General features: G+C 45.4%; 1 protein-coding gene across 8 annotated transcripts in view; it reads left to right on the forward strand.

Annotated features, from left to right (window-relative positions):
- ATXN2 (ataxin 2) overlaps positions 1-7,863 on the forward strand; it is a 50,997-nt gene extending 43,134 nt beyond the window's left edge. For 6 of the 8 annotated variants that reach the window (XM_032198923.1, XM_032198927.1, XM_032198924.1 and 3 more), the window contains 4 exons: positions 1,508-1,653; positions 2,523-2,750; positions 6,167-6,335; positions 7,244-7,863. In XM_032198923.1, coding sequence (XP_032054814.1) covers positions 1,508-1,653; positions 2,523-2,750; positions 6,167-6,335; positions 7,244-7,272 — 572 coding nt within the window. In that variant the 3' untranslated portion in view covers positions 7,273-7,863. The other 2 variants (XM_032198930.1, XM_032198922.1) reach the window with 2 other exon arrangements.
- The last annotated feature ends 3,700 nt before the right edge of the window (positions 7,864-11,563 follow it).

The raw sequence follows: 11,563 nt of genomic DNA on the forward strand, positions 1-11,563 counted from the left end.
AAACGTGAGGCACCACATCTCCCTACTCAGGAACATGCAGGCAGGGTGGATGCAACATAAGATTGGCACATGAAGTTACTCCCTGTGCCCTGCCTTTAGAGTTTATTTACTAAAGGAAGAAAATGCTACCAAAACAGTCTACCTTGCAAACAAAAGCACTCGTAAAAGTATGCTGCAGAAAGGTGCTTCATCAGCCCTCAAATCCTCACGTACTACAAACCCCATGAAAGAAGCTGTAACCCCGCAGTGAGCAGTGATTAACTGTGCTCAGAAAGACAAAAAGGTACAAGCTAACTAAGGAGCACATGCAGGGAACAGGCTCAGGAGCAGGTTGATAGTTTGCTTTGATTATTTGTCTGTCAATGGTCAGCAAAGCTATCCTCGTTCTGAGCTGCAGTGCTGGGAGGAGCAGTGCACGCTGTCCGTGCAGACTTGTTGCACAAGATCTAAAAGTGATGGAGGGGATAGGCAGTGCATTTTCATTTGTTTTCAGGGTCTTGCTTTCCAGTTGCATGCTTTGTGTTTACAGGAAGTCTTGCTGTTATTATGGCTTCTCATACCTTTTTAGATTCCTTCAGATTTATTTTTTTTAAAAAAGAAGTGGGGTGGTGTAATTCAGTGTGGCCTGTTTTGAAGCAAAACTGGGCAGGACTCCTCAGACAGGGGCTTGTTGATACTGGTTTGTTGTTGGAGACTGGTACGGCTATAGCAACAGATGGTTTTTCACTTGTGTGAGTTTTATATTTTTTCCCTTTTATGGAATTTCATACCTTATTCGCTACTGTTTCAAGGAATTAAGAATTTCACGGCAGTGTTGAGAAGCTCACAGAATGGTGGTGATCCAGAAAAGTACTGTAATTGGCCTCGAGGGGAAAGATACGTTATTTTAGTACAAAATACTGGCTTCCACAAAAATTTGATCCTCCAGGAGTCTCGTTTTCTCAGCTGTTATGTATGTTCTGTGTGTCCCTGTAGCTCTTTAGTATACATGCAATGCGTGTACCTTACATGGACTGTACTGTGAGCAATTTCCAGAAGAGTAGCATGGTGAGGTTAGCCAGGTATAAGGCCAAATAATTTTTTGGATGGTGGAAATAAAAATGGCTTGTAACAGCTTTTTAAAGTATATTCCAGGAAAAAAAAAAAAAAAAAACACTAAATTGTATGGAAATTATAAAATTGGTATTTCAAACTGGCCTATCTGAAAAAAAAACAAACAAACAAAAACAAACTACAAACCACTTTCTTATATGTAGTATCTGTTGCATTGTCAAACTAGGGAAGATGAACTGTCTAATTATGGTTATTTATAGACTTCCCTGCAAAATCAAACTACATGAACACAAGGTAAGATACTCAGCTATTTGCAAGATAACTTTTTTTTAGAAGGGGGAGGGAATATTCTTGCAGTGTGATAGAGGTATAGTGCAATCTTCAAGTGCAGATGGTGACTTGATGAGGTGTATATTTTGTACCTGTTGTTAAATATTCTTCTTTTTCATCCTAGTTTCCACTGGCTCACTTGCTCAGCAGTATGCCCACCCTAATGCTACCCTGCATCCGCATCCTCCGCATCCTCAGCCTTCTGCCACACCAACTGGCCAGCAGCAAAGCCAACATGCTGGAAGCCACCCTGCTCCTAGCCCCGTGCAGGTAACAGCTTAATGGAGTGAATGTCTTTAAATTGTACTTAACACACCCTACTGGAAGGTATCTCATCAGTCTGTTACTTTGCATCGATCTATTGATTTCTTGAGAGGAAAAACGATGGGAGCAGCTGCCCAGACCACCTGCATGTGATGAATCTCATGCAGGAATTGTCCAGATTCCCATATTTTCTAGAAGGCAGGAAGCAGAGAGATACCATCTCGTTCCTCTCTGCTTGCAATGGCCAGGACTCAAATGTAGACCCATAGCATAATTTGTGAGATAAGCTAGGAAGAAAACTTGTGGCAGTCCCTTTTCCTTAGTAAAGGCCAACATTTGAGTGTAACCATCCGTTTCTCCCTCTTCATGGGGGTTGAGGTACAGCTTGTTTTCATGTTACAATTAAGAAACGCTTACAATTTTGTCACAGTTTAATGTAAAGTGGGTTCAGAATTAGAAGTAGCAGAATAACACTGAGAAGTTTTGATTTGTATTTCCTCAAAGGCAGGCAGCTGAAAACAAAGCAGTACTTGTGATAATGCTGCCTGCCATAGCTACCTACTGGTAGTGACTTTGGGCTGCTCTAAGTGCAGCTGTGAAGTATTTCCAGCTTCCAGGCTTCAGGGTCTCCTTGTTTTTACCTGGCAGACACTGTTCTGGTCAACACATCCATTTTCCAGGCTCCTGCTCACATGACTCTCTAGTGTGCAAGGAGAAAATGAGCCTGGAGGAATTGCAGTGAGTTTTCATGTGACCGTAGTTAAAAGATTGAATATCAAGAGTTTTTCAAGCCTTTCTTAGACTAGTTTCCATAATAAATGTCTCACTTCTAGGCCATAACATAAACCTCACTGATGTACTATCTTTTTTTGCAGCATCATCAGCACCAGGCTGCTCAGGCACTCCACCTGGCAAACCCACAACAGCAGTCGGCAATTTACCACGCAGGTCTAGCTCCAACCCCACCTTCCATGACGCCAGGCTCCAATACGCAGTCTCCACAAAATAGTTTTCCTACAGCACAACAAACAGTCTTCACCATTCATCCCTCCCATGTTCAACCTGCATATACCAATCCGCCACACATGGCCCATGTCCCCCAGGTAAACACAGTTTAACAACCTTCAAGACTAAATGTCTTAATGCCACAAAGATAGGACAGTTGGGCCTGCTGAAGTGATTTCCATTCTGTCACCTCTCAGCACAAACCTACCTGTTGTGTTACTTTAGGTTTCTGTCTGTACATTGCCTTTCTTTTAGAATTTTACAAGATATTTGGACCTCAGCTTCCAACACCCAGTGCATCTACAACTGTAGTTTAATGAAGACATCTTAAGCTGGCACTGCTACTGAAAGAAGTTGAGCTCTCTTCCCAGTTCCGACTCCCATTCTTGTCCTGCCCCACCATTCTGCTCACAGGACTGTTTGGCCATGCAGCAAACCAGACTGGGGACGTGATTCAGCTGAAGCGTGCCCCCCCACCCCCACCCCTATTTTAGGCTGCTTCTCAGTCAAATCAGTTCACTACTCGGGTTCACTGCATGATCACAGGAAGAGCTGGCACGCAGGAGGGTCAGAGGCGAGAACTGAGTGGAAGAAAGCTGAACTGCTGCTTTTGGTGGCAGTGGTAGGCTCGGCGTTGTAGCCAAATTTATACAAGTACATTCAGTAAAGGATATTCCGAAGGATTACTGGGTAGTAATAAGGCTGCACTGCGATGGGAGATAGGTGAGATTCAGTTCAGATGATTGCAAGACAATCCTTGCTGAAAGAGAAAACCGTGTGTGTGTGTGTCTGTGTGGCTCTAAATGTATTGCAGGAGAACCCCAATGATTGTCGGGCAACTTAACTACAGTCTTTGCTTCAGGATCAGAAACCCATTTCTCTTAACTGCTCTCTTGTGGTCAACTCACTGAAAAAAAAAAAAAAAAAAAGGATTTTGGGAAGGGAAGCACATGACTGATTAATCAAGAGCTCCGCGTAAAGCAGCGTTACAAAGATTTTCTGATGTTTACTAAATCTCATGGATTTAGTGAGCTTTGTCAAGGAGCGGACAGTTCATCAGTAATTTGCCTGCACAATTGCATCTTCAGATAAGTACTTGGTATCTGGCTTCTGCCTTCTCATACAGGCTAACAGTAGTTTGGGATAGCAAGACTAACTGTGGGTAGGGAGGTTAGTCTGATAGGTGTGCAGTCCCTTACTGAATTCTGGTAAAACCTTTGTTTTGGTTCCTGGCACGGCCAGTTAAGCAAACTAATTAGTAGCTGTTTTAAGAATTGTTTTTACTGATGTTGAGTTTTTAGCTTTTTAATTCCGGTAGGCTTTTAATTTCTCTGCTTTTATACTGTGGGAGGATAAAGAGGATGTCCAAACTTGACTACTGCTATTGTAGCACCTTGCCACATCCTCCCAGGCTCTGGTTTCTGCCAGAAGCAAGATTCTCTGCTTAAACGAGCTATTGCTCTGCTCTGGCATGATGGCACTGGTGCGAATGCCCAGGTTGTAGAGCTTCTCAAGATGCCTCGAAATACCGCACGTAGCCCTTTAGAAGGGTCTTGGAAGCTTGTGGGCGAGTGGCATGTTCAGTGCTGTGCCTTGAAACGTGAAACAGGCTTGTTTCAAAGTCAACTTGAAGGTAAACCTGTAGAGGAACTGTGCTGTACACACTGTGGCCAGGCCCGTGCCTGCGCTGTAGATGCGGCCGTTGTCTTCCTTCTGTGTGCCAAGCACTTCATCAGCAAACCTTGCTAAAGGAAATCAGATGCAACTTTTAGTCAGAACTGACTGCTTAGTCAGGATTTTTAGCAATCACAGGCAAAGCCTGCTTTATCCTTAATTTTTGACTTACGCAGTCTTTTCTGCTGTAATTTTTTAGGATGAAAACTACAATCCATAATCCACAATATTTGTACCAGACTGACTTTTTGAAATGAAGTAGTTCCCTCAAAATTTTCTAATGAAGGAATAACTACAGTTCTGTAAGAAGTTTTAAATGTGTGTAATTATTCCATGGTGGGGAAACTAATCACTGGATTTAATAGCTTCTCAGTAGTGCCATTTCCAACTGCCGAGCACCATTGTGAAATATGTAGTAGGAATTTCAGTTCGGCTAACACAGGGGATCAGTTGAATTTCCCTTTAGGTTATCAGATGAATTGAGCTGTTAGAGATCTCTCACTTGAGAAACAGTACTTGAAAATTCATTGCAAAGTACTGTCAGCTTCCAATTTGTAAAGCGTTCGAGCCACAGCAGAAATTTTTATCCAGTTTGTGTCTGTAGTGAATACAACTGCTATATGAATAGCTGCTTTATAGTTATGGCTGCTATAATAGCATGTTTGTCAACGTAAAAATGGTGCTGATCCTGAAAGATATTTTTGTTTCACAGCCTTATCTTCTAAGCCTTTTTTAGAGCAAGAGTGAGATTTGAATTGCAGTTCCTGCCTTTAAAGGCTTCTCGAGTGCTATTAATAGAGTGTAAGTCTGATAAAGAGTTTGAGAAATGTCTGTGATGAGTCAAATAACCCTTTTGTCTTTAAGAAATAAAATTCTAGCCACTACCTGCTATTTGTCTTTACTGGCCTGTGAAACTTGTGAGGCTGCGATGATTGCACCGTAGTGCCCTGTTCATGGGGTATGGTAGAAGGACAAAGCAAACCTTAGATGCAAATACATTTTTTTTTTCCAAGACAAACTGACCGAAAGCTCTAGGAGTTCCTTCACGTGTTGTGCTTTTACGAAACTAGTGCTTACCAGATTTTTAAAACAATTGACAATCTCTAGAGTTCCGAACCACTCTGAGCAAAAGAAGCCAACTGACAAGTTACTGAACTTGTTTGCCAGAAGGTGATCAGCCATAACGAAGATTAATCTCCTTTTTTCTGCTGAGACTTAACTATGATTGCTTAGATTACACAAGGACCTTAACTGTGATGAGCTTAACTGGAAACAGAACAAAGCTGACCTAACAGTATAAAGGGATGAAATCACTCATCTTAGAATGACTGCTTAGATGAAAGATAGTGCAGGCACAGGTCACTGGAGAGTGGTTTCTAGGGCAGGGAGCCATGAAAGAATGTGGAGTTGTGTAATGAGAAGCTGAGGATGGGATGCCAGACCTCTAGTGCGTGTGAAGTTCAGATCCGTACCCGGTGCATTCTCTGCATAGGAAGTGCTTTGATCTAGGTTACTAACAATAATGTTTTTGAAGATTTGTTGCTGAGTTTTTTTTTTTTAAATATCCCACAGTTTAACGCTGTTGGTCTCTCCCAGTGTGCACTGTCCAAATTGCTAAAATTGAGAATGTTACTCAGAGCCAGCAGTGAGGATTTGAGCCGTTTTTTTTTTTTTAGCTGTTATTTTTGTGTTAAGATCTCTGACTTAATCCCTGTAGCTAATCTAGTTAAAATGGAGTAAATCTCTGGATTTACTGGTACAGCTGGAGAAAACTTGATAGTCATGTGGCCAGGAGTGATGCCTCCTTGTGACCATTATACTAAAGAGCTCTTTGTTTCAGGCTCATGTACAGTCAGGAATGGTTCCTTCTCACCCAACTGCCCATGCTCCAATGATGCTAATGACGACACAGCCACCTGGTGGTCCCCAAGCCGCCATCGCTCAAAGTGCACTACAGCCCATTCCAGTCTCGACAACAACACATTTCCCCTATATGACGCACCCTTCAGGTGAGGAGTGTGTGCCCGGGAGACCTGCACCTTAACTGAGCCAGGTCACAGTAGTGAGGAGGACTGTTACAAACCAGATTTGGGGAAAAGAACAAACAAACAAACTAAAAAAAAAATTAAAAAATTAAAAAAAAAAGCTGAAGATGTCCTTTTAGAGTGGCAGGCTGCTGAAGGCAGGCTATTTCTGCATTTAGCATTTATACTTTGCCAGCCCAAATGCCTAGGTAAGCATGCGAGATTTAGCTAATTTAGCAAAGACCTCGTTTCTCTGTAGCTTGAGTACAGAAATGGATAACGATGCAGGCACTGGCGCTGTGGGACTGTATTCTTCCAGGTTTTGCCGTGGTTTTGCCTTGGGGGATGGACTGTCTGTGTAGCCTGTTCATAACGATCTGGGGGTTTATTAAATTTATAGCGATTTGCCTTGAGGATAGGAGTGACAATGTTGCTCGGGGGTAGTGCTGTTAGACTTCTAATGACCGAAGTAAAATGACAATTGAAGTCTATTCTTTAATTCAGAGTAACATTCTGCAGCTTTACTTTGGGGGAAAAGTAGATGCTGTGTGACTTCTTTCCACTTTAAATTTAAAACGTTACCTAGGTTTCTTTGTTATTATTTGTTTTCAAACAGCCTCTAAACTTTTCTAGTGAACTAGATACCTGATTTTGTTTCTTGGGGAATGTGTGAGCAGAACAAAGATGCTTTCTGAGGGTTTAGGTAGGAAAAAAAATAAATATCCAAAGGACATCTTGATATGCAGAGTATTGTTTTGTTCTTAAAAAAAAAATAAAAATAAAAAATAATAAAAAAAAAAGTTCAGCTCAGTAGTTGTCCTGTGACCACTTTACTAGCAAACTGTTGTGTGGCTTGCCAATTTATTATTTACATTTGAACTTTTTTTTTACAGTACAAGCCCACCACCAACAGCAGTTGTAAGGCTCATCTGGAATAACTGAAAGGCTGGATACCTTTTGTAGGCCAAATACCCTCCTTCTACTGCTTCTGCCAACTGGAAGCACAGAAAACTAGAATTTCATTTTATTTTGTTTAAAAAAAAAAAAAAAATTGATTTCTTGTAACATCCACTAGGAATGCTAACAGTTCATCTTGCAGTGGGAGAGATTTGGACTGAGTAGAGGCATTTAGGAACTTGTGGGCTATTCCATAATTCCATGCACTGTATCTGAGTCCTGCAAGTGCCCCAACTCTGCTTGCTGAAAACTGGAAGTTATTTATTTTTTAATGACCCTTCAAAGTTATGAACTCATCAGCTAGCAAAAGAAGTAACAAGAGTGATTCTTGCTGCTATTATCACTAAAAATCAAGACTTGGAGATCCCTTTTACTTCTAACTAAACTTGAAACAGGTTCAGTAAAAAAAAAAAATTCTAATCGTCAAACTGATGAATTATTATTTATAAATCACGTTTGATGAGATAATCACTATCGTGAGACAGTGATGTAACTTTTAAGTTAAGAAAACTTTTACTTTGTAGATAATATAAAATAAAAACTTAAAAAAAAATTAAAAAATAAAAAAAGTTTTAAAAACTGACCTACTTATCGTTTGTGTCTTGTTTTACCAGTCTCTCTCTTTAATGTTTTCTCCATTCGTTCCCCTTTGGATCAAAAGCTGTTTTTATTTAGCATCAGGTAAGCTTCGCCATGTGTTTCTGTCGTGTGCTGCTGCTGTGTTGTGTGTGTGCCCCCCTCACACCTCCCGCTATGAAACCAAGTCAGTCGTGGTAGACTCGTAGGGCTGTTACTAATAAAATGAAGGCTTCAGGAGCAGACTTTGATACAGGTTTTTAAGAATTTCTTGCATTCGGACCCATTCCCTAACGGCTTTACACTTTACACTGTTGTGGTTGGCGTATAGAAGGTGTCCTGGCTGGGCCTTGGTGTTTAAAATAAAGCTGTGTAAGCCAGTGGTGCTGCTGGGAGCCAAAGGAAGAAATCGGGGTAAGCATCACTTCACAAAATGGTGTAAAAAAAGATGGGGAGAGTGATAGGAGAAAGCAGCTGACTACCACATCCTTCGGCAACAGGCAGGGTAACCATCACGGCTTGGGAAATGCTGTGGTCTTCCCGACTCTTGTAGGGCGCACACGTCCTAAAATGGCTAACCACCACCAGATGATGCTGATTAAATGGATTATAACATCGCTGCGTTTCAGAGGCAGGTCAAGGAAACTGGTGTGTGCGTGAGCCTACGTGGACGGCAGGTAACGCATCGCACCGCGGCTTGGCACAAAACACCCGGGGGGAGATTAACACTGAGTAGTTTCTGTCCTATTCCCTTAAAATGAACGGTGCAGTAAAATGGAGAGAATCCATGCAAGTAAAAAATGCAGGTGGGCAGCAGGGGGCACAAGAACATCACAAGCAGCGGCGGTGACTTGGAGCAAGACTCCTTGAGTGAGTTTCTAAGGGAGGTTTCTGTCTTTTAGTAGCTATTCAAATAGTACCCGGGATCCTACAGGGAATCAGACGAAATACCAAAAGTGAGAAACGAGTTCTAAAAACAGTTTATTAGGAGCAGATTTTTTTTTTTTTTTTATATTACGGTAAATTTGCATTATTCAAGAATAAGTTACTTGTACAGTACATACAGAAACAATATATAGAAAATCTACTATACAAGAAGAACTCTTCTGTGCAGGTGAGAAGAACTTTCAAATCAATGCACTTTGCGCCCAACAACCCTGTTGGCTTTAAATCATCCTGCTGAAGGCTGAGGTGGAGAGTGCACGGTCGGCTCCCCCCGCCCGGGGTCGGTGCTGGTGAAGGTTTGTGGTTTGTCCAGATCGAACGAGCTTAAATTAAAATTGGGAATACTGTACTCAAACCTGTTAGTCAGGATTTCAAGGTTTTTATACGCTTGTTAGAGTAAAACTGCGTGGGTCGTACGATGGCAGTGTCGTGCGGTCCGGAGAAGATGAAGGAGAAGGCAGCTCGGTGGCGCTTTGGCACGGGCTGGGCTGCTGGTGGCTGCTCCTGGGGGTGGCTTCGGCCTCCCCCTGGCCCTGGAGCTCCTCTGGAAGCTTTCCAAAAACTGGTTTTGATGCAAAAACAATCCGAGAGGCAACAGAGGTGTCAGTGGTTGGTAACCTGCCCTGCATTGCTGGGCCCCGGGGCTGGCACGGTGCGGCAAGAAAGGGGGGAAGGAGGAGATAAAATCCTGCTGAAATCACGGGGAGCTTCCCAGCCTGTCCAGCACAAGGACGCGCAGCAGCTCCCGTGGGATGGCTGTCAGCAAGCACCGAGTGGTTTCCAAAGCCTAAAACGGAGCTGAGGACCTAAGATTTAGCGAGTTGGGTTAGGTGCTAGCCCTGGTTGCTGCCGTGCTGGTCACACAGCGAAGGCACTGCCCTGCCCCTGTGGCCAAATGGTGTCCTGAGTGGCCAAAACACCTCCCTGCCCTCGGCCCTCTCCTGATTTCTGGGGCTTGCTGCAGCTGCCAAGCCTCAGGACTTTCATAAACGTGCCAAAAGCCTGCGGGGGGCAGGGAAGGGAGCCTGCCAAGCCCTGAGCTCTTTCCTCAAGTTACTAGAAGGACAGAAACCCTCTCCGAGCCCGTGTGAAAGGAGCGGGGAGGTGGAAGTGCCCCCGGGGGGGGGGGGGGGGGGGGTGTCAGCAGCAGCAGCAACCTCATGAAACCCTCGGAGCCACCTCCTGCTGCAGGTCACGTCCACCGGAGTTTTGTTTGCAGAGGGAAAGGGGCTGCCGGGTGGTCACGAGCCCGAGGTGCGCGTTACTCATCCAAGCGCAGCCATTTCCGTGTAAACTACGGCCAGAGCCCTTGCGATTGTTTAATTGGCAGCTTCCAGCACCGCCTGCACCCTCCAGCAAGGCGGCTCCGCGTGCCAACCCGGCCCGACAGCGCCCGAGCCGGGCACGGCAATCCCTTTCCCATCCCTCTGTTCCAGATGCTCCGATTTTGGGGCGATTCGGGCGCCGCTACCTCATCTTTTGGGTTTAAAGCCGCCTTTAACGCGGCTGCCTGGTGATGCTGTAGGATTTTGTAGCCGTGCAGAGCTTTGCTGAGGAGCCTCCCCCCCCCCCGAATTAAAGCAATCTGGGAGCGATGCACCAACGGGGCTAGAACTTGTGCTCAGCTTCCCCCCTTTCCCCTGCCCCACATGAGCCACCAAGAGCCCTGGCTTGCCTGGCCCCGTCCCCGCGCCCTGTTTTGGTGCAGAGGGACCCTGCAAACGCCTGCAGCCTTTGTGCGGCTTCGGGGAGGGAAAAAAGAGCTGCGGATACGGGTGAGGAGCCCTAGCGGAGCACAGGGGCTGCTTTGTTTCCCCTGCAGCCTCTCCGGGTTTGGCAGCCCCGGAGGCGACACCATCCAGGGTGATTTTTTCTCTGAAACGCTCCAGTTTCGGGACTGGCTGCGATGGTGCAGGAGCGCGGCTCCTGCTCAGCACCATCCCCGGGGCAGGAGCAGGAGAGGCTTCGTGTGCCCAGAGCGCACGAAATGAAGACAGGAGAGGGCAGAGATGGAGGAGAGGGGAGGCAAGAAATCCCAAACATGCTCTCAAGTCGCCGTTTCCAGTCTCCCTTTCCCTGCGCACATCGCTTGCCTACAGAGACCGATTTCCCTCATGCCTGGAGCCGTTTGGCCGTGGGATGTTTTGGAGCCGAGGCTCGGGCTCCCACCCAGCTCCACCTGCCCTCTGGCAGCAAAATAAAGCAATTCCCTCGCCCTCGGGCTCCTGGCCTTGGGCAGACTCCGGCCCCTCGGCTCTGGCACCGCAGGCGCTGGCTCAGCCTCAAATCGCGGCGTCGGGGCCGGCTTTGTGCAACACCTCCCTGCCTCGTGCCCACCAGGCTCTCTTGATGTTTCCTTCCAAATTAATGCTCCCGGAGGCTCCCACCTCTCAGGCGACTTCAAGTGTGCGAGGGGGGGACCGAAACAAACCCAAAAAAAAAGGAAAAAAAAAAAAAAAAAAGGGCTTTCCTGTAACGTGATCTCAAGGCCAGCTCTGCGTTAGAAATCCCGGGGAGTGCCGGGCGCTGAGAAATCTGGAAGTTGAGCGCTGCCAACATCCCCTCGCGAGTGTCGCAACGGCTCCGGCCCCTTCCTTATTCTGAAAATAGCGGCGGATTCGAAGAAGTGGTTCCTCTCCAGCAGGTAAAAATGGCACCGGGGCAGCGAGCACCCCCGGGGGGGGGGGGGAAAAAATGCACGAAGGCAGCGAGGGTAAAGTGCCGGCTGTATTTGT

The sequence above is a fragment of the Aythya fuligula genome, chromosome 17 (genome assembly GCF_009819795.1).
Source record: "Aythya fuligula isolate bAytFul2 chromosome 17, bAytFul2.pri, whole genome shotgun sequence".
NCBI lineage: Eukaryota > Metazoa > Chordata > Aves > Anseriformes > Anatidae > Aythya > Aythya fuligula.